This window comes from Plecotus auritus (genome assembly GCF_963455305.1).
Source record: "Plecotus auritus genome assembly, chromosome: 2".
Classification (NCBI taxonomy): Eukaryota; Metazoa; Chordata; class Mammalia; order Chiroptera; family Vespertilionidae; genus Plecotus; species Plecotus auritus.
In genome coordinates, this window is record NC_137771.1 from 1,774,877 (window position 1) to 1,796,304 (window position 21,428).

Genomic DNA, 21,428 nt, shown 5'->3' on the forward strand with positions numbered 1-21,428 from the left:
ACGGATGGGGTGCCCTGCCCGGCCGTGAGTTTCAGGACGTTCCAGCCCCCACAAAGGAGACCCACGCCCCTCTGCCATCAGCCCCAGCCCCCGGCAGCCGGAGGCTGTGCCTGGCCCCGCAACCCGGCCCTGGGCCCCCGCGGCACCGGAACGATGGCGCCGCCTCCAGCCGCAGCTCGCGGCCCTCGGTCGGCGTCGTTTCGTGGAGGAGAAGGAAGAGCCCTCTGAGCCGCGGCTGGCTCGCCGTTTGCCTGCTGCCGCGTGTGGGGCCTCCGAGCTTTACAAGCGAAGGCTGGCGTGGGGGGCGGCTAGGGAGCTGTCCGAACAAGGTGGGAGGCGGGTCCTGCAGGGGTCCCCCATCCCCCTGGGGGTGGGTCCCCCGCTTATGGCGCCAGGCCAAGATCCGTCCGGGGAGCCGGGTCAGGAGGAAGGCGCCGGCCTGGCCCCGGGGCACAGGCGCGGGGTCGTGGCCTCGGTGAGCACCTGCCTCCTGTGCCCGCCCGCTGCCGGCACCTGCGTCCCCGTCGGAGCTTCAGTGCAGCATCTTCCCGGCGGGAGGGGCCGGGGGCTCCAAGGGTCTCGTCCTGGGCACGTGGGGCGGGGGGGGTGGGGAGGGGGTGCCCTCGGCTGTGCGGAGCGGGGGCAGGTCATGCAGCCCCATCCCCCTGGGTGGAGAGCGAGCCTGGGTGCAGTGCGGGCTGAGCCCGGACGTGCGCATGCTTTTGCATTTGGAGGAGGCAGGGAGACCCCTGGACAAAAGCCCCCACAATTCACCGTCCCCACTGATCCCCGAGGTTCTGGCTCGCCCCCCCACCCCCATGGACGTCTGGCTGGTCTCCCGTGCCACCCGCCAGGGCCGCTCTATCACCCACACGTCACGGCCACTCCGTGACTCAGTTTCCTCCTTTGTAAAATGGAGACATGAACAGCACCCACCTTGGGCCTGTGGGGAGGGCCCACTCGGACCTGGGAGCCGTCCGGGCGCAGGCGGAGCTGTGGCAGCGTTCGAGGCCACCTGGCCAGCCCCGCTGGCCCCCGCACCGCCCTGCTCGGAGCCTCCTGGCTGGGGAGGGGCTTCCCTGCCGGCCACCGGGGGGATCGGATCCGCCCTAGATTTGAGGCACCATGGTGTGGGCCCCCTCCTTCAGCTCCTGGTGGGGGCCGCCCCATCCCTGGTCCCTGGACCCCACAGAGGGTGGCCCAGGGACACGCCCACACAGTGCAGCTCGGAGCGCCTGTCAGCCGCGGTGTAGCCTGGAGCGGAGCCGGCCCGGGTGCAGGTGGGCAGGGGGGTGGCCACGGGGAACTGCCAGCAGGAGACACGGCTGCGGGGGGCGGGGGGTGGCGCTGCCACAGGAGGCAGCCACCTCTCAGGGCCCCGGGAGAGGCTTTGGCTCAGCCTCTGGCCTTTGGCCCCCACCCCTCCCCACCCGCTGCATGGCGGGCACCGGGGCCAAGTCTGTTCCCCAGCGCCTCCCAGGCACCCCCCGCCCCAGGGCCCGGGGTGTGTCCACCCTGTATGGTGGGGCCCCACGGCCTGGTTCCCGGGGCGCTGGGGTCTCCCATGTGAGCTGTGACAGGGGACGGAGCGGAGGAGGACGGCAGGGCTGCTGCCGGGGCTCCGCCACCCCCCGAGGCCGCGGCCTCCAGGAACCTGGCCCGGGAGCGGATGGAGGGGAGGGTGAGGTGAATGTGCCAGTTTATCCCGCACAAGTAGTGACCTGTCAGGGTGGGGGGGACCCGGGAAATATGTGGGATGACGGAGCGGCTGGCCCTTTAAGGCTGCTGTAACAGGACACCTCCCAGACGGGACGGGCGCTTGCTCCAGCCTGACGGTGGGCCCCCTCCCTCCTCCCGCTTCCCGCCAGGCCCAGTTCAATCTGCTGAGCAGCACCATGGACCAGATGAGTGGCCGCGCGGCCTCGGCCAGCCCCTACCCCGCGGAGCACACGGCCAGCGTGCCCACCCACTCCCCGTACGCGCAGCCCAGCTCCACCTTCGACACCATGTCGCCCGCGCCCGTCATCCCCTCCAACGCCGACTACCCCGGCCCCCACCACTTCGACGTCACCTTCCAGCAGTCCAGCACCGCCAAGTCCGCCACCTGGACCGTGAGTGCCCCGCCCCCAGCGGGCACCCGGGGGTGGGGGGGGCGCGGGGCGGCGGGAGACACGTCCCGGGCGCGAGGGAGGCTGAGCGGGGTGCCTGGCGGTCCGGCTGTCCGCACGGGTTCCACCCGGCCGAGCCGCCCCACGGGAGGAGCGTCGGGCGGGAGGCGTGTCTCGGGGCTGGGCAGTGTGGGTGTGCCCACCCCTCGGACGTGTGGCCAGAGCCGGCCAGCCTCCCGGGGGGGGGCATGGGTGTGGCTCCCTGGCGAGGTCCGTGGGGCGAAGGCTGGGCGCCACGCCGAGGCTGTCGGGCCGGCATTCCTGTGCTGAGGTGGGGGCTCTGGTTTGAACCCTGTCCCGGGTGGGCCGGGGGCACGCGGCTCTGCTGCCTGGAGCCACCTGGGCCGGTGCACGGAGGCGGCCTCCTCCCGCTGGTGCGAGGTCGGCACCGAGTACCTGGTCGTTGGCGGCTGTGGGCTCTGCCCTCGTGCGTGGCCTCCGGCTGTCCTCTCCACGCACGGCCGTGAGGCAGGGAGGTCAGGAGAACCCGGTGCCGCGGACTCCAGGTCCGGCCCCGGGGAGCGGGGGGCAGCGAGCCAACTCGGATGCCATCCCGAGCACCTGACCCCCCGCGGGCTGGGGCCTGGACTCCGTGCCTGAGGTCGCGTGAACTCTCCAAACCACGCAGCGACCCACAGGGTAGAATCGGCCGTCGTCCCGTTTCACAGCCGAGGAAACGGAGTCACGGGAGGGAAGGCGCCTTGCTTAGAGTGTGCAGGTGGTGGGTGGGGTGCTGGCATGGGAAGCCGGGCGCTGGGCTCAGCCCTGAGTTCCTAACCACACTGCAGCCGGGACAGGAAGGGGCCGCCAGCCGTGCCTGCCCACAGGGTTGCCAAGACCCCCCGGCAGACCTCAGGTCCCCCCCCGAGCGCAGGGCACCCAGGGCCCCGGTGGGAAAGGCAGCCGCAAGGCCCTCTGGGTCTCCTGCCCACCCCCTGAAAGCGGGAGAGTGAGTCCGGCCCTGGCACCCATTCCGGGGACACCTGGCAGTGCCACGGGGCAGCGCCCCCTCCTCCAGGGAGTAGCCCGTGCTTACAGCACCTGGAAACGGGACCCGATCAGGAAGTCTATGCGGGGTGTCTGTCCTGCCCACCACCCCCGCCCCCAGGAGCAGCGAGCAGGTGACCCCATGCTCTGCCACTTTAAGAACCCACTGCCCTGATGGTGAGGCTGTGGTTTTCCCACGCTCCTGGGGGGTGGGGAGACGCTGGAGGTGGGGCGGGGCCACAGGGACCCTGGGTCAGGCTCTGTGGGGCCAGTCCAGGGTCTGGTCCCCCTGCCGCTGTTTCTGGTCCCTGCTTGGCTGTGGCCTCCCGGGGCCGGCCCCTTGCTGAGTTCCTGCTCAGCGGACTCCAGGGCCGCCAGGGCGGGAGGGCAGGGCAGGGCCCGCCGTGCGGGTCGGGGCCCCGTCTCCTCACTTGTAAATTGTCTCCCCCACGCTCCCTGCTGAGAGGGCGACGAGGCCCGAAGAAGAGGGGCCGTGGCCCGGGGCAGGCACAGCTGGCGAGCTGGCTTCATTTTTACCTCCTTGGCGGGCAGGGGTGGCGATGGGGCGCTAGGAAGCAGGCCTCCTGGAGAGCTGTCTCGGCTCTCCGTTGCCTGTGGGCCTGGCCCTCACACCCCCACTTTGAGGTCTGGCTGGGAGACGGGGAGCCAGGCCGGGAGGCCCCCTGCATCCTCACACTCCGGCAGCAAGAGGTTCGCTCCGCTCCGATTCCGAGATCAGGCTTGTTCCCTGAGCCTTCTCTCCCCTGTGGGGGGCAGGGTCCCGGTCCCCCCGCACTCATTCTGCCATCAGGGCCTGAGTTACTGGTCCCTGGGGTCCTGGCAGGAACGGGGCAGCGGGGCGGGGCGGGGGGGGGGGGGCGGCTGGCTCCCTGCCTGTCTCTGTCTGAGGATTGAGGATGCGGGAGGGTCTCTGCCGTGTGTGCGGCCCGGAGTGCTGCGAGGTCTGAGCTGGCCCCGGGGGACAGGAGCTGCCCCTCTGCTGGCCGCTTCCCCACCTGGGCCTCTGCCCGCCTCCTGGGGGCCGCCACCACCGCCACCGCCAGCTGAGTGACCCCAGGGGACGTGGCTTGGTCCTGGTTCTCTCGGCCACAAGTGTCCACCGGGGTGGTCCACCCAGAATGGAGGCAGCCCCGCCAGCCGCCCCAGGGGCAGGGCAAGGCCCCCCTGTGCCCATTGCTCTGCCTCCAAGCCATAGCCCCGCCCCAACTCCCTCCCATGCAAGGATGTCACCGCATCCCTCCTGCCGGGGCCTCGAGGCTCCGCTCTAGCAGCTGAGCTGCTGCTGCTGCTGCCGGCCCGGGTGCCTCCCCCCTGTCCCCCCCCCCCGGCACTCAGGGGTGCAGGGCTGTGGGGGGACAAACATTGATAATGAGATTTTTGGCACCTCGGCCCTCAGGGAGCAGACCCCCCACAGGCTCCCTCCCTGGCCCGGGGAGCGGTGGGCAGGCCCACGCACAGTCCAGGGCCGCCAGCTCACAGCTCCGGGGTCTCGCTGAGCGGGCGCTGCCTGGACTTGCGGCCCGGGCCTCGGCGCCGCGCCGGCCGCCCGGTAACTGATAGATAACTCATATTTTTCTCAAGTGCCGTTCCGATTGACTGCTGCCTTCACTCCTCTTCCCGCCCGGGAAACACACCTCGCCCGCCCCAGGGGGCCACAGCTGTGAACAGGCCTTTGGCCTCTGCCTGGCCCGGGGCTGCGGGTCACTCTTAGCCTTCACGTCTCACGCCTGTTCCTTAGGCACCAGGGGTCTGGAGCCCTCAGCTCACAGGCATGCGTGTGTGTGCACAAATGCAAACCACACGCGCACACGTGCGCACCCACAAACACCGCACAGATGCACGCACGTGCAAGCGCCGCACACACATGCAGATGGACACACGCACACAGGTGCAGGTCTGAGCTGGCCCCGGGGGGACAGAAGCTGCTCCCCGGTCGCTGCCCAGGGTTCTGACAAGCCCACCCGCCGCTGAAGGCCGGGAGGAGGTGGTCTCAGGCAACGGCGGCTGCAGAAGGGACTGTGCTAACGGGGCCGGGGCCGGGGCCGGCGGGAGTTGGGCCGTGGAGGGGTGCTCAGTGGGAGGGAGCGCCTGCCGTGAGCCATTCTGGCGGAGGCTGTGTGTGCCGGGTCCATCTGGGCTGAGGGGAGACCAACGCTGTGAGTTGCAGAACCGACGAGGCCCTCGGGCACCGATGTGTCTTGGCCCGGGGGAGGGGGAGGGGGGAGCCAGGTGTCTGTCCCTGTTCCACACCCTCTGCCCGACACCCCACGGGTGGGCTGTGATGGGGACAGACAGCAGCAGGAGTCACAGAAGCAGAGGCAGGAGCAGCCGTGGAGCGGGTGTCTGGACCCGCTACAGCCCGGCTCACCTCTGCCTGCTCCCGGCTGTGCCACTGCTGAGATGAGGGGCTGGGGCTCGGAGGGCAGGCGGGAGCCTCGGTGAGTGTGGGGGCCCGCCCAGGCTTGGGGCACCTCCGGGCAGCGAGGGGCCTGCCCACAGTCTGCAGGGCAGGCAGCGGGGGCACAGCGGTGAGGTTTTGCACAGTGTGGTCCCTTGCAGGGCAGCCTGGACGCAGCCCTCACGTGACCTCCAGCTGCCCCAGACCTGGCGCACTTGCGCGTGCGTGTGTGAGTGTGTGCGTGTGTGTGCATGCGCGTGTATGGGGTATGTGTGCGCGCGCGTGTGCACACACGCATGTGTGTATGTGCGCACGGTTGTGCACGTGTGTGCATGCATATGCGCAAGTGTGCACATATGTGCATACGTGTGCACATGTGTGCGTGTGTGTATGCATGTGCGTGCGTGCGTGCGCGTGTATGGGGTATGTGTGCGTGCACGTGTGCACACACATGTGTGTATGGGTGTGCGCACGGGTGTGCACATGTGTGCATGCATGTGCGCAAGTGTGCATGTGTGTATGGGTATGTGTGTGCATGCGAGTGTGCACGTATGTGCATACGTGTGCACGTGTGTGTGCATGTGTGTGCGTGTGTGTATACGTGTGTCCATCCTGGGGGCAGCAGCACACTCCCAGCCCGGAAGGAGCGTGTGGAAGGTGGCGGGAACCGAGGCTGCGCGGGATTGCTGGGTGGAAGGCAGCTGAGTCAACGCTGCCGGGTCGGGAGCACACGTTCCAGCCGCTGGGAGGTTTGCAGGCGGGAAGCAACCGCGGAGGTGTCCCAACACGACGCGTACCGGTGTGTTACCCTGGCTTGTGGAATGCGCCCGTGGAATTAATCCCTTTTCTGGCACCAGCGGCAATTATGCGCACCGGGAGCCAAGGGAAGCGTCCCGTTCATGTGGAGACGAACGTGGGTCATGAGGGGAAACGGCACGCAGGGAGACCGCCCGCCCGCCCGCCCGCCCGCCCGTACTGCGGAGGCGCTGGGGGCGGGACGAGCTCGCTGCAGGCGGCCCTGGCGGGCATAGGACCGGGCTTGGGGCGTGTGCGGGGGTCACCCCGCCTCTCGGGCAGCTGGGGGAGCCCCTGGGCCTGGAGGTCACAGAACTCACAGCCCTACCTCACACCCTGGTTTTGGCAGGGGACGCCCGGGACAGCCCTGGGGAGGCAGGCGTCGGCTCCCTCGTTTGGGGCTGTGGGTGAGGCACGCCACAGCTGAGGTCTGATGGAGGAACAGCTCCTGTATTTGCCGGGTCTTTTTGTTGTTGCTGCATCCTCACCGGAGAACACGTTTCCATTGATTTTAGAGAGCGTGGAAGAGAGGGAGGGACAGAGAAACATCGATGTGAAGGAGACACATCGATGGGTTGCCTCCTGCATGAGCCCTGACCAGGGCCCGGGCCGGGGAGGAGCCTGCAACCGAGATATGTGCTCTTGACGGGAATCGAACCCGGGACCCTTTGGTCCGCAGGCCGACGCTCTATCCACTGAGCCACACCGGCCAAGGCTGCAGGGTCTGGTTTCCAATGAGCCCCACGTCGCAGGTCCGTGCCACAGGGATGAGGGCACCGAGGCTCAAAGGGCAGGTCCCCCCTGCTCATGGTCACCTGTCAGCAAAGGCGGGGCCACACTCGGCCCGTCAGCACCTGGCTCAGCGGCCAGGCCCTCTGCAGGGCCACCTGCTTAGAGACCGGAACTCTGCTGCCCCAGGCTCCGGGGACCCTCATGAGGTCCAGCAAAACCTCGGCTGCTTCCACCCGGAACGAAAAGCGGAGAGGACCTGGGCGTGCAGGTCCCCAGGCTCACAGAGACCCCGGCCTCCCCCGCGGGCCGGGAGTGGGTTCATTTACTGCTTCCGGACAGAGCGGGGCCCTGAACTAAGGACTCACCTGCAGCTTCCAGGCAGGAGGGGAAGGGGTGGGGAGGGCCCTGAGCATCGGCCACAGCAGGGCCATGGCCCGGCCTCCTCCCTCCTCTCCCACAGGCACCTGCCTCTGGGTCTGCGCCAGCCCCGGGGCTGCAGGACACAGGAGGGAGCTGGCCCTGAGGTGCCCGCTGGCACCGGGCCCAGCAGCGATCAGAATGGCGCGCCGCAGCCAGAGGCTCTGAGCCTGTCCTGCAGGCAGAGGTGCCTGCGGACCCCGGCACCTGCCCAGGTGGGCAGACCCTCCCCGTCCCCAGGGCAGACAAGGCCAGGCCAGCCAGAGAGCATGAGTGAGGTGGGGATGAGGGCCGGGCAGCAGGGGAGGGCCCGGTCTGCGGTGGGCAGAGCCACGGGCCACCCGTCTCCCGCCCCTCCCCACGCAGGGCAGCTCCGGGGTCTGGCCCACAGCCCCCGCCGGGTCCCTGCCAGAGCGTTTGCCCCACAAGGCCCACGGCGGGGAGGGCGGGCGCCTGCCTCCCAGGGCAGCTTTGTGGGCGCTGCAGCTGGCGGTCAGCAGGCAGTTTGTGGGCAGGGTGACCCCTCTTTGGACCTGGCTGAGCCTGAGGGACACGGCCACCGTGTGTGCCCTCGGAGTGGGAGCTCCGGGGCTTTCTGCAGGCCCAGCCCTGTCCCCGAGGCCCCGGAACATGCCCTGCTCCCCCTCGGTCCCCCTCAGGGTCCAGAGGAAGCCAGAGGAGGTGCCTGGCCTCCAGACTAAGGACTGAGGGCGGCCCAGACCCCTGGCCCACCACAGCCCCTCCCCTGATCTGGGCCAGGCCATCTCCTGCTGCCCAGGCTTCTGATGTGGCCTCTGGCCCGCTGGTGCCCGTGGTCTCTCTCCTGGTCAGCTCAGCGCACCCCTGCTGCCCGCCCGCCCCCCGATCTTAGCCCAGCACTGAGCATCCCAGGCGTCTCTGCTGGCTGAGCCCACGCGGGATGTGCAGGCCGAGCAAGGGGATCTGGGTGGGGGGTGGACTTAGGGTCAGGCTGCCTGGCTCCTGAAAGGCCCCCAGTCCCAGTCTCCCTCTCCCAGTGGCCACTCCTGCCCACCGCCTCTGTGGACGCCCCTGGACAGGGTCCTGGCCACTCAGCGCCTGTGTGGTTCCGTGTCCCGTTGAACCTCCCCTGAGCTCTGGTGAGGGGACCCCGGCTGTCAGCCTGCGTGGGGGTGCCAGCATGTCCCCTCCCAGCCCTGTCCTGAGGACCACAGCAGCCTCTGGGGGCCGGCACGTCCGGGGCCAGGCCCTGGCTCTACAGGTGACGGGGTCCCTGCGGCTCCGGCCACCCGGCCCCGGGCCACTGTGGGGCGCTGCCTGAGGGCTGTCTTGTGGGTTCTCTGAAGCAGGCTGGGTGGTTGTTGCAGGTGGCCCCGCCTCCTCTCAAGGCTGGTGGCTTCCCTGCGACCCTGTCCCAGCCTCCTGGCACCTGTCAGAGCCCACCCTGCGGCTCCCGCTGAGAGAGACAGAGAGCTGGGCAGTGATCTGGGCAGTGAGGTGGGCAGTGATCTGGGCAGTGAGGTGGGCAGTGATTTGGGCAGTGATCTGGGCAGTGAGGCGGGTAGTGATCTGGGCAGTGAGGCAGGCAGTGATCTGGGCAGTGATCTGGGCAGTGAGGCGGGTAGTGATCTGGACAGTGATCTGGGCAGTGAGGCAGGCAGTGAGCTGGGCAGTGATCTGGGCAGTGATCTGGGCAGTGAGGCGGGTAGTGATCTGGACAGTGATCTGGGCAGTGAGGCAGGCAGTGAGCTGGGCAGTGAGGTGGGCAGTGATCTGGGCAGTGAGGCAGGTAGTGATCTGGGCAGTGATCTGGGCAGTGAGGCAGGCAGTGAGCTAGGCAGTGAGGCGGACAGTGATCTGGGCCGTGATCTGGGCAGAGATCTGGGCAGTGAGCCGGGCAGTGAGGCGGACAGAGATCTGGGCAGTGAGCCGGGCAGTGAGGCGGGCAGAGATCTGGGCAGTGATCTGGGCAGTGATCTGGGTAGTGATCTGGGCAGTGAGGTGGACAGTGATCTGGGCAGTGATCTGGGCAGTGAGCCGGGCAGTGATCTGGGCAGTGAGCCGGGCAGTGAGGCAGGCAGTGAGCTGGGCAGTGATCTGGGCAGTGAGGCAGGTAGTGATCTGGGCAGTGATCTGGGCAGTGAGGCGGGTAGTGATCTGGGCAGTGAGGTGGACAGTGATCTGGGCAGTGATCTGGGCAGTGAGCCGGGCAGTGATCTGGGCAGTGAGGCGGGCAGTGAGGCAGGCAGTGAGCTGGGCAGTGAGGCGGACAGTGATCTGGGCAGTGAGCTGGGCAGAGATCTGGGAGTGAGCCGGGCAGTGAGGCGGGCAGAGATCTGGGCAGTGAGCCGGGCAGTGATCTGGGAGTGAGCCGGGCAGTGAGGCGGACAGTGATCCGGACAGTGATCCAGGCATTGAGCCGGGCAGTGAGGCGGACAGTGATCCAGGCAGTGAGCCGGGCAGTGCAGGGTGACAGGCCCCTGAGGGGCTGGAGTGAGTGTCCTGTGGCTTGTGTCACCTCGGAGGCCCCTCTTCACCAGGAAGGAGAGACGATCCCTGACCCGGGGCCTGGGTTCAGGGGCTGGTGGCCCGGGCTCCCTGTGAGCCTCGTGACAAGGTCCCCGTGCTGCAGCCGTGGGGCGTCCCAGGGTGAGAGGGCCTGAGCCTTGGGGAGGGGGGTCCTCAAAGGGGCCTCAACTCCGGAGAGGGGAGAACGTGGCTCAGAACACGGGCGCACACACGCACAGAAAGCAGATAAAAGTGGGCCCTAGAAAAAATTTAAAAAACAGCCCGCCCCCCCCCCCACGGCAGCCTGGTCTTCCAGAATCTGTTGTAACAGATTCGCCCGAGCTGGTTAACGGTATTTGCGGTTTGCAAGATGCTGCATGTCCCTGGAAAATGACAGACACGTTATTATCACCTCTCCACTCTCCTCCTGCCCAGGCCTGCCCATGTCGGGCGCTGGGCACCCCGCAGCTGAGGAGTGGGCGCCGGGAATTAACAGCTCCGTGCCCGAGGACTGGGGGTCGGGGAGAGGGGTGGGGTTGGAGGAGGGAAGCGGGGGGGGGGGTGGCGCGGAGAGGGCAGGGTGGGCATACCCCAGCGTGTGGGCAAAGCATTTCCTGCAAGCGTGGGGGGGGGGATGCACGCATCCCAGAGCAGGCAAGTCTGGGCGGCTCCGTGTCAACAGCCGAAGATAAATAAGATTTTATCGGCTCCGAATCTGTTGAAACACATCCATCTAGCGGTTCCGGGGAAGGAGAGGCGGGAGGGAGGGCGGGGGAGGGCGTGTCTCCACGGGACCTTTCCCACGGGGCCAGGCGGGGACCAGGCGTCCCTTCTGCCCTGTGTCCTCAGCGCCCACCCCAAGGCCCGGAGCTCTGGGAGGAGGGGCACCTGGTGCCCGAGTGGGGGCCCCTGCGGGTCACACCTGCCCGACCCCAGGCTTGGCCTTCCAGGCCCCCCTGCTACCCACCCCAGCCGCTGATGTCACGCCTGATGCTGCCAGGTGTGGGGACCACGGCAACGTGGCCCTTGTTGGGTGGTGCAGGCAGGTGTGTGCCCGAGAGCCAGAGGAACAGGCGGCAGGGAGCACCCGGCGGGGACCCCTGTGGGGAGCGAGGCGGGGCCTCACCAGGACACGGAGGGAGGGAGGGAGGGAGAGGTGCTCCCCGCGGTCGCCCTGCGCCTGGCCCACCCGCTGCTGGCCCAAGGGAGGACCTGCCCACCCCGGCAGCGCCCTGCTTTCCCCGGCCTCGGCTCGGGAGAGGCAGTACCAGGGACAGCTCCCCGGCTGCTCCCTCGGGCGGGGTGACCACGAGCGCCCCCTGCCCCCTGACTGTGCCATGGCCAGCTGCTGCAGGTCCACGTTTCCGGACTCGGATGGGGAGGTCCAGACCTCACGAGCACCACTGGGCCCCCTGCCCCCACAACTCTCAACGGGGCTTGTGAACGGAACTGGGCTCGGCTGGGAGCGGCCCAAGTCCCATCCTCACGCCCCTCCTGTCGGGACCAGGCTCCTAAGGCGGGGGAGCCCCTGCTCTCAGCCCCAGGTCTGTCTGGGAGCTGCGGGGGGTGGCGGGGCGGGGGGCATGGGCACATCATTCAGCTGTGCTTGGAGCCCGGCTCCACCCCCGTGGGAGCTGGCTGGTGAGCCCAGGTGGCCTCCCTCCCTGGCCTCTCCCGCCCCTTGTGCTGGGGCTGCCCAGACACGGGGCCCCACAGACCCCTGCCACTCCTGGCCCATCACTCCTGGCCCGTCACTCCTGGCCCGCCTGTGCTGCAGCCCCGGCACACGGCTGTGTCCGGGGTTCATGGCAGGAAAAGCCAGGCGGGACACACAGCCCCCACACACAGGACTTGAGGGTGGAGGGGCTGAGGCCAGAGGACTGGGGTTCGTTGGGGACAGTGAGAGAGCAGGGGGATAGGAGAGACCCCGGTCAGGCTCCCAGCCCCCACTCCCCCAGCTCCGGATCCTTTTCCTGGCCTCGACTGTCCTCATCCAAAAAAAGGACACAATGGTACCCACCGCTCCCGGGTGAGGCCCGTGTAGAGAGCTCAGCGGCCACCGTCCTCGGGGAGCTTGGGGAAGGGGCGCCTCCCGCAGGCGGCATGTGGGAGGGTGTGGAGCTGGGACTGGGGCCTCATCGCACCCCCCCCCCCCCGCCCCCGTCCAGTACTCGCCGCTGCTGAAGAAGCTGTACTGCCAGATCGCCAAGACGTGCCCCATCCAGATCCAGGTGTCCACGCCGCCGCCGCCGGGCACCGCCGTGCGCGCCATGCCCGTCTACAAGAAGGCAGAGCACGTGACCGAGGTCGTGAAGCGCTGCCCCAACCACGAGCTCGGGCGGGACTTCAACGAGGGTGAGGCCCCAGCCCTGCGCCCAGTGCCCGGGAGCAGCAGGGCCGTGGGGGGGGGCTGACGGCGGGCTCAGCGTCCCCCCATTTCCTCCCAGCTCGGCCGGCTGGGGCCTCGGGGGCAGGTGCCCGAGGAGAGCCGGGCAGGGCTGCTGGGCCTGGCACCCCCAGGGCACCAGGGCTGCTGGCCTGTGTCCCACCCACGAGGCCCAGGGCCAGGCCGTGAGGTGCTGAGTGCGGGACACACCTGGGCCCGGGGCGGCCAGACCGGCCGGGCGCCTCTGAGGCCGTGTCCCCTCCGGCAGGACAGTCTGCCCCCGCCAGCCACCTCATCCGCGTGGAGGGCAACAGCCTGTCGCAGTACGTGGACGACCCTGCCACGGGCAGGCAGAGCGTCGTGGTGCCCTACGAGCCCCCCCAGGTAGGCCGGGCAGGTGGGCAGGGCCCCAGGCACCTGTGGGGGGGCCGGGCAGGGACTCTCGGGTCACCTCAGCCGGCGGAGGCATTTGTCCCGTGTCCCCACATGAAGTCCATGGCATGGAGCGCCTCCCGCACCCCAAGGTCCTGCTCCTGCGGCCACCTCGCCCTCGGGCCACTCTGGACACTGGGTCCCCGTTTACGGGGGGAGGGAGGGATGGCTAACGATCTCTGAGCTCAGTCCTCATCTGTCCCCCTTTTTAAAAATATATTTTTTAATTGATTTCAGAGAGAAAGGGAGAGGGAGAGAGAGAGAGAAACACCAATGAGGAGAGAGAATCGTGGATCGGCTGCCTCCTGCACGCCCACACTGGGGATGGAGCCCGCAACCAGAGCATGTGCCCTGACCGGGAATCGAACCCTGATCTTCCAGTTCATAGGTCGACGCTCAACCCCTGAGCCCCATCTGCCTCCTCTTCCCACTCACAGGACTCGAGGGCGGAGGGGCTGAGGCCGGAGGACTGGGGTTCGTTGGGCATAGTGGGAGGGCAGGGGGATAGGAGAGACCCCCGGTCAGGGGAAGGGCACATCATGTAGGGCCTGGAGATGAGGGGTGACTGCTGGAAAGGCGGGGGCGGGGGGGCTGCAAGAGATGGGCAGGATACAGAGACCCTGGGAGGTCGGACCTTGACCTGAAGGCAGCGGTCTGGGGGTGGCATTTTGGAGCCGATGGGGGGCCCGGCTGGGATGAGAAGTGGGGGTGAAGAGAAGTGGGGTGGAGGGGCCGAGGGTGATGGTGGACTGGGGCCAGGGCAGGGGGTGGACAGCGAGCCCTCTCCTTTCCTCTATCTGGTTCTGAAGCCAACCCGAGACCCTCAAAGCTGTCCCTGGCTCCCCCACCCCCCCGCCTCTCAGGCCTAAGAGCAGCACTTAGCTCAGGGGGCCCAGGGCCCAGGCTGGGTGTGATGGCCCTGCCCTCTCTCCCCCTTCGCCTGGCCCCGCCTTCACCTGCCAGGGCTGGCCTGGCCTGGCAAGCAGGGCTCTCCTGCCCCCTGCTGGTGTTCTGTGGAAGGCTGTTTTCCGAAGCCAGTGACTGGCGGTTACATTCTGAGCCGGGAAACCATGACAACCCCCCATTTTGTGTTGCCACGTGGTCAGGAGTTCTGGGTTCAAGTCTCAGTGCTCCACACACTCCCTGGGAAAGGGGTGTGTGCTGGGGCCGGGGGTTTGCCACAGCGGTGCAGGGCAGCCTTCTGCCCAGGAGAGCCCACACCGTGCACACACACCTGTGCCCACACACACGGTGCCCACTCACACACCTGTGCCCACTCACCCTGTGCCCACTCACACTGTGCCCACTCACACACCTGTGCCCACTCACACACCTGTGCCCACTCACACTGTGCCCACTCACACTGTGCCCACTCACACACCTGTGCCCACTCACACCCAGCCTCCAGGACTTGACCTCCAACCTGTGCCAGGAGACATGGTCAGGCAACCAGACCATAGCACTCCGTGCCTCTTGGCCAGGTCTGAGTTCGTTTGGTACCAGAGCCAGCACAGTGCTTGACAGTCACATGAGTGAATAGCTGCATGGGTGGGGGATGGATGGATGGATGGATGGATGGATAGTGGGTGGGGGATGGATGGATGGATGGATGGATGGATAGTGGGTGGGGGATGGATGGAAAGATGAGTGGATGGATGGATGGGTGGATGGATGGATGATGGATGGATGGATGGCTGGATAGGTGGATGGATAGATGGATGGACAGATGAGTGGATGGATGGATGGAGGATAGATGAGTGGATGAATAGATGGATAGATGATGGATGGATGGATGAGTGGATGGATGGATGGGTAGATGAGTGGATGGATGGATGGGTGGATGGATGGATGGATGGATGGATAGATGAGTAGATGGATGGAAAGATTAGTGGATGGATGGATGATGGATGGGTGGATGGATAGATGAGTGGATGGATGGATGGATGAATGATGGATGGATGGATGGATAGATGAGTAGATGGAAAGATTAGTGGATGGATGGATGATGGATGGGTGGATGGATAGATGAGTGGATGGATGGATGGATGAATGATGGATGGATGGATGGATAGATGAGTAGATGGATGGATGGATGAAGGATGGATGGATGGATGGATAGATGAGTGGATGGATGGATAAAGGGTGAATAGATGGATGAATGGATGGAAGGAAAGAAGGATACATGGATGGATGATGGATGGATGGATGGATGGATGGATGGGTGAATGGGTGGATTCATGGACGGGTGGGTGGATGGTGGGGGGGGTCAATGACAAAGGACCACAGAGCATGCCCCCCTCCCCCAAGCCTCCCCAGGGCCAGAACCAGCTGTGAGGGATGGTGCTTTGAAGGCCAGGAGTCCCCACCGTAGTGGTTTGGGGCCCACGTGCTGACGCGGCAGCCCTTGCCCTCCCCTGTAGGTGGGGACGGAGTTCACCACCATCCTGTACAACTTCATGTGCAACAGCAGCTGCGTGGGGGGCATGAACCGCCGGCCCATCCTCGTCATCATCACCCTGGAGGCCCGCGAGTGAGCGTACAGTGGGGGGTGGTGGAGTGGGGGGGAGGGGACACGACCCTGCTGGGGGAGGGGGCGGAGACAGGGAAGCAAAAAGAGGTGGGCCCAAGGGGGTGGACAGGCACCCTGCAGAGGGTGCGCGGAGAGGGTGGGGCCTCCGGGACTGGATAGACGAGTGGATGGACCTTGGGAGGGACCTGGTGTCCGAGGGCAGCGGGTCACTCAGTCCCGACCCCTTGGCCCCTCCCAGTCCGAGCTGGGCGGGGAGGACTGGGAGGCGGGCAGGGCCGGGCCTGAAGCTCAGTCCCGGCTGCTCCCGGCAGTGGCCAGGTGCTGGGCCGCCGGTCCTTCGAGGGCCGCATCTGCGCGTGTCCCGGCCGAGACCGCAAAGCCGACGAGGACCACTACCGGGAGCAGCAGGCCCTCAACGAGAGCGCCGCCAAGAGCGGGGCGGCCAGCAAGCGCGGTGAGCAGGGCTCCGGCCAGGGGCCCGGGTGCGGGTGGCGGGGGCCACCCCGAGAGTTAGTGCGGGCATCCTGCAGAGAGCCAGCCCCCCTCGGGGGGGGGGGGGCGCCCGGGTCCAGCTCCATCGGGCACGGCGGGGGCGGGTGTCCCATTGGCTGTATCTGCATTGTCCCGCCTCCTCCCTGCCGCTCAAGAGCCTTTCCCGCCCGGCCCTCCAGCCTTCAAGCAGGGCCCCTCTGCCGTCCCCGCCCTGGGCACCAGCGCCAAGAAGAGGCGGCACGGGGACGAGGACATGTACTACATGCACGTGAGTGTCCCGATCTGCGAGCCCAGGCCGGGCGGTGGGGGGAGACGCAGGGGCCACCGGGCAGCCCGGAGCGGCCCGTCACACCCCGAGAGCTGAGACCCGCTCTGCAGGTGGCAGGTGCGTGAGGAGAGAGCAGGTCCCAGAGAGCCAGACCAGACGGGGCGGACCGCAGGGAGAGCAGACGCCGCCAAGTCAGGGTCTGCGTCGGCAGCTCTGAGCTTGGACACAGCTGTGGATGACACAGCTCCTGGGGGAGGAGGGCAGGCATTAGGACCCCCCCAGTCTAGGTCTGGCAGGCTACATCACCGTCACCCACGGCCACACAAGTATCACGTGATATGATCCATCCAGCTGGTGGGTTACATCACCACGTGCCTGGCTAGGACTGGTCTTCCGTTAGGCGAGCTTTGCACTTTGGAGTCAAGAATGAGCCCCTACTTCTAAAACCCCCTATGCGTTGGGTCCTCTGCCCTGAACCCCGAGTGTGCTGAGCGCTGGGGAGGGGTGGAGAGGAGTGGGGTGAAGGCTCAGGGGCGGGGAAGGGTGGACGTGGCTGTGTGGACAGAGGACACCTGCCCGCCCTCCTGGGAAAGAGGGAAGGAGGGGCTGAGGGTCCCGAGGCTCCCGGGCGGCCTGGGCAGCGGGCTGCCTCCGTCGCAGGTGCGGGGCCGGGAGAACTTCGAGATCCTGATGAAGGTGAAGGAGAGCCTGGAGCTGATGGAGCTGGTGCCCCAGCAGGTGGTGGAGTCCTACCGGCAGCAGCAGCAGCTCGTGCAGCGCCCGTGAGTGCCTCCGCGGGGGGTGGGGGCCGCGGCCCGTGGCCAGACTTCCCTCCCGAACTGCGGCCTCTGCACGGGCAGCGAGGCCCCGCTTGGCGTCCCCTCCTCCAGGAAGCCTTCCCTGCCCGCAGTGGCCACAACCAGCACTGATTTCTCTCCCACCAAGGGGGCGCCCTGAACGCCTACTGCCTGGAGGGTGAGGAGGGGGTGGTCGCAGCAGTGCCAACCCAACACCCAGGGCGACTCCAGTGGCCGGAGCCGCCCACCTCCCTCCCCCGCGGCCCGGCCCGTGAGAGCAGGCACCTCGTCCTGGGCAGGCTGGGTGAGGAAGGAGGTGTCTCTGTCACCTCCACTCAGGGCCAGGGGTCAGGGTCCCCACCCCCCTTGGCAGGGGCACCAGGTGGAGGTGACTGATGGGCAAGCAACGGCCTGTGCCCTTGCCCACACGGGTGTCACTTTCCAAGCAGGAGCCACCTGCAGCCTCCGTCCTACGGGCCGGTCCTGTCGCCCGTGAACAAACCCCACGGCGGGGTCAGCAAGCTGCCCTCGGTCAACCAGCTGGTGGGCCAGCCGCCCCCACACAGCTCTGCGGCCGGGCCCAGCCTGGGGCCCATGGGTGAGTCGCTGGGCAGTGGGGCCCCAAGGTGGGTTGGGGAGGCCCAAGGGTAGGTCTGGGTCCGGATAGGACGCTTCCGCCCAGCTCAGGGCCCAGCAGCTCTGGCCGCGGCAGGAGGCACAGCCACGGGAGTCCCCTCGGCCCCGTCCTGCTCCGGGGAGGCTGTGCCTCGCCTCAGACAGGCCCCCCGCCTCCCGCCAGGCCCCGGGATCCTCAACACCCACGGCCACACCCTGCCGGCCAACGGCGAGATGAACGGCAGCCACAGCTCCCAGCCCATGGTCTCGGGGTCCCACTGCACCCCGCCTCCCTCCTACCACGCCGACCCCAGCCTGGTCAGGTATGCGGGCTGCTGCTGGGCCCTGCCACTGACCACTGGCCCCAGCCCCTTCGGGCTCCGCCCGCCGTCCGCGTGTCTCAGGCCCTCGCCGTGTGGAGAGCAGGCAGAGGCAGAGGACCGTGCGGGGGGGAGCGGGTCCCCAACAAAAGCTCGCGTTTCCTTGGAGGCTGTGCCACGGGGCGGGGTGGCCGGTGGGGTGCCCAGGAGTCGCCCTGGAGGGGCAGTGCCCGCCCAGCCAGGCGGATTCTCTCTGCAGTTTCCTCACAGGCCTGGGCTGTCCCAACTGCATCGAGCGGTTCACCTCCCACGGCGTGCACAGCATCTACCAGCTGCAGAACCTGACCCTGGAGGTAACGCCCGCCCGCCCGCCCTCCCTCCCCGTGCGCCCGCCCCGTGCGCCTGGCTGGCTCGCAGGCCCGGCCGGCTGAGGGCTCTCACCTCCCTCTGGGGTGGGCTCTGGCCCGTTCCTGTTCTTGAAGTGTGGGGAGCGGGCTGTGGAATTTGGGACCCTCTTTCCCAAGCCCGTCCATACCCCCACCTCTGGCTTTGGCTGAAGTCCACACATGAGCGTACGCAAGTGTGGCTTTGCAAGCGGTGGCTGAGGGTGGCACAGGGTGGGCTGGGGTGGCACAGGCGGTGGGCTGGGGTGGCACAGGGTGGGCTGGGGTGGCACAGGCGGTGGGCTGGGGTGGGACAGGTGGGCTGGGGAGGCACAGGGTGGGCTGGGGTGGCATGGGTGGTGGGCTGAGGGTGGCACAGGGTGGGCTGGGGTGGCACAGGGCAGGCTTGGGTGGCATAGGGTGGGCTGAGGGTGGCACAGGGTGGGCTGGGGTGGCACAGGGTGGGCTGGGGTGGCACAGGGTGGGCTGAGGGTGGCACAGGGTGGGCTGGGGTGGCACAGGGTGGGCTAGGGTGGCATGGGCAGTGGGCTGGGGTGGCACAGGGTGGGCTGGGGTGGCATGGGCAGTGGGCTGGGGTGGCACAGGGTGGGCTGGGGTGGCATGGGTGGTGGGCTGGGGTGGCACAGGGTGGGCTGGGGTGGCATGGGCGGTGGGCTGGGGTGGCACAGGGTGGGCTGAGGGTGGCGCAACTGGAGGTCACTGGCCCCAGCGGCCAGGCTGCCTGTGGTTTGCGGATAGGGGCTGTCGAAGTCTCAAAGCGTTTCCGAAGGCAAAGGCCAGGGGGCCTCGGAGCTAATCTACTTCAGCGCCCGCTCGCGGGGACGCAGGCTCGCAGGCTGCCAGCATGCTGAGCTCACCCACGCGGGCTAACCCCAGAGCCGGCCCTGGAGTGTCTCCCGAGCCACGGAGGGCTGCCCCTGCTCCAGGCGCCTGGGCCGGAGCCCAGAGCCACAGGCTGGGCACGGGGTTCGTCAGAGGGAACCAGGGCCTTTCGCTCGGCGGGCGGCCCTGTCAGCAGCCCGTGTGTCCACTCTCGTCCCTGGTGACCCACCGCTGGGCCTGCTCAGTGTTGGCCCCTCACAGCGTGATGTGCAGGCTGGGGGGGGGGGGGGGGTCCGGGCTCAGCTCTGGTCTCGGGGCTGGAGCCAGAAGGTCCTCCCGGCCCGGAGCATTGGTCATGCGGCTTGCAGATGGGGCCCCCGGCCGCGCACAGCTCAGCAGTGACCACACACACTCGAGTCCTGGCACATGCCTCACTCCTTAGCTCTCCCGACCTCTGCCAGGGCCCCCAAAACAGGGCGTGTCCAGGCCCGCGGCAGGGGAGGGGGGGACCCAGACTCCAGTCCCTATGGGACCCTCAGAGCTGCTCTATTGCGTCCCACTGTCAAATTCCAGAGCGTCTGGGGCCCTGCAGGGAGCAGGGGGTCCCTCGTCCCTCCTGGTACCTGGGGTCCCTCCTGGTCCTGGGGGCCCTGCAGGTCAGGGGGTCCCTCGTCCCTCCTGGTCCTGGGGTCCCTCCTGGTCCTGGGGGCCCTGTAGGTCAGGGGGTCCCCGCAGGTCAGGGGGTCCCCGCAGGTCAGGGGGTCCCCAGGCAGAGGGCGCGTTGGAGAGGATGAGCAGTGCCTGTGGCTCCGCCTCCAACAAGGCCGCGCCCCGCCGCTCTCACAGGAACTGGGCGCCCTGGAGATCCCGGACCAGTACCGGCTGACCATCTGGAGGGGCCTGCAGGACCTGAAGCAGAGCCACGACTGCGGGGCGCAGCAGCTGATCCGCTCCAGCAGCAACGCGGCCACCTTCTCCCTGGGCGGCGCCGGGGAGCTGCCGCGCCAGCGCGTCATGGAGGCGGTGCACTTCCGCGTGCGCCACACCATCACCATCCCCAACCGCGGCTCCGGCGCGGGCGCGGCGCCCGACGAGTGGGCGGACTTCGGCTTCGACCTCCCGGACTGCAAGTCGCGGAGACAGTCCATCAAGGAGGAGCTCACGGAGGCGGAGGCCAACTGACCGGCGAGGGCGCGCGCGGCCGGGGAGGCAGGGCGCGCGCCCCCGGACCCGCGGAGAGCGCGCCGGGGCCTCTGCGGACCGAGGCTGAGAACCCTGGCTTTGCCTCTTCCTTTTTGCCAACATCTGCCCCGGGGAGGCTGGACCTGGGGCTGTGCCCGGGACAAAGCCAGGCCCGGCCTTCAGAGCCCGGGAGAGGCCGCCCGTGGACCGTGCGCCTGGCCAGGAGGGACTCGCGGAGCTGCTGCGCGGAGGGGGAGGGTGTGCGGAGCCAGCGATGCCGGGAACCGCCAGCCGCCACCTCCTGCCCCCACGAAGGCCAGACTCTCTCTGGACGTGGCGAAGCCGGGAGGGGAGCATTGCCGAGCGCACGGTCCCTCCTGGGGCCCAGGGAGCCTGGCAAGGGGAGGGGGCACCCCCAGGCCCTGCGGCACCGCTGGCCACAGCCCCCTCCCTCGGGGACCAGCAGTGGACGAGGAAGGCAGGCTCCCCAGGACAGGCGCCATGGCTGCTTGATAAAACCATACCTTCCTCCGCACGGTGGGTGGCCTCCTTCTTTAAGAACCTCACTTTGAACGTTCCCTGTGCGATGCCGCCCAGGGGGTCCCAGGTCCAGGGCAGCAAGCCCGGCTAGAGGGTGCGGGGCTCACCCTGTGGGGGCCCTGGTTTGGCTTGAGGGGATGAAGCCCCACGGAGAGGCCGCCTGGGGGCGGGGGGAGCCCTCCTGTCAAACAGCACCCCCTCCCCTTGGTGACCGTGCAAGTTGGAGGCTGGGGCAGGGGAAGCCCCTCCCCTCGAGGGAGCGGGACAGGAAGGTCCCTCCTGGGCTGGGCGGTGGCTTCTGCCGCCTGATGGGGCCACTGGGAGCCGGGCTGCAGGGCAGGGATGATGTGAGCCCCTCGTTCCAGGCAGGGGTGTGGGTGGGGGGGCCTGACCAGCGGGCATGCTGAGCTGAGACACCGCTGGGGGCCAATCAGCAGGTCCCTGTTCCTTTGCCGGGGTCCCTGTGGGTCCCTCCCGTCTCGGTGCCTCTGTCACTGATGCCCACAGAGGCCCCAGGCTGGGAGGCCCCAGGCTGGGCAAGGCGGACACACAGCCGGAAGGACCCTGGGTTTGCTCGGGGCTGTGAACTCCTAGCTGCCACCCTTGGGTCCGAGCCAGGGCGGCTCCCTCAGGCT

The 21,428-nt window shown here is 68.1% G+C and overlaps 1 protein-coding gene across 1 annotated transcript; it reads left to right on the forward strand.

Annotated features, from left to right (window-relative positions):
* The first annotated feature begins 1,880 nt into the window (after positions 1–1,880).
* TP73 (tumor protein p73) lies at positions 1,881–21,428 on the forward strand. Its single transcript, XM_080655190.1, has 11 exons — positions 1,881–2,111; positions 12,174–12,360; positions 12,660–12,775; positions 15,244–15,353; positions 15,665–15,807; positions 16,025–16,113; positions 16,774–16,895; positions 17,360–17,508; positions 17,710–17,848; positions 18,105–18,198; positions 19,918–21,428. Exons 1-11 carry the CDS (start codon positions 1,896–1,898, stop codon positions 20,251–20,253), a joined length of 1,701 nt encoding a protein of 566 aa, XP_080511316.1. The 5' UTR covers positions 1,881–1,895; the 3' UTR covers positions 20,254–21,428.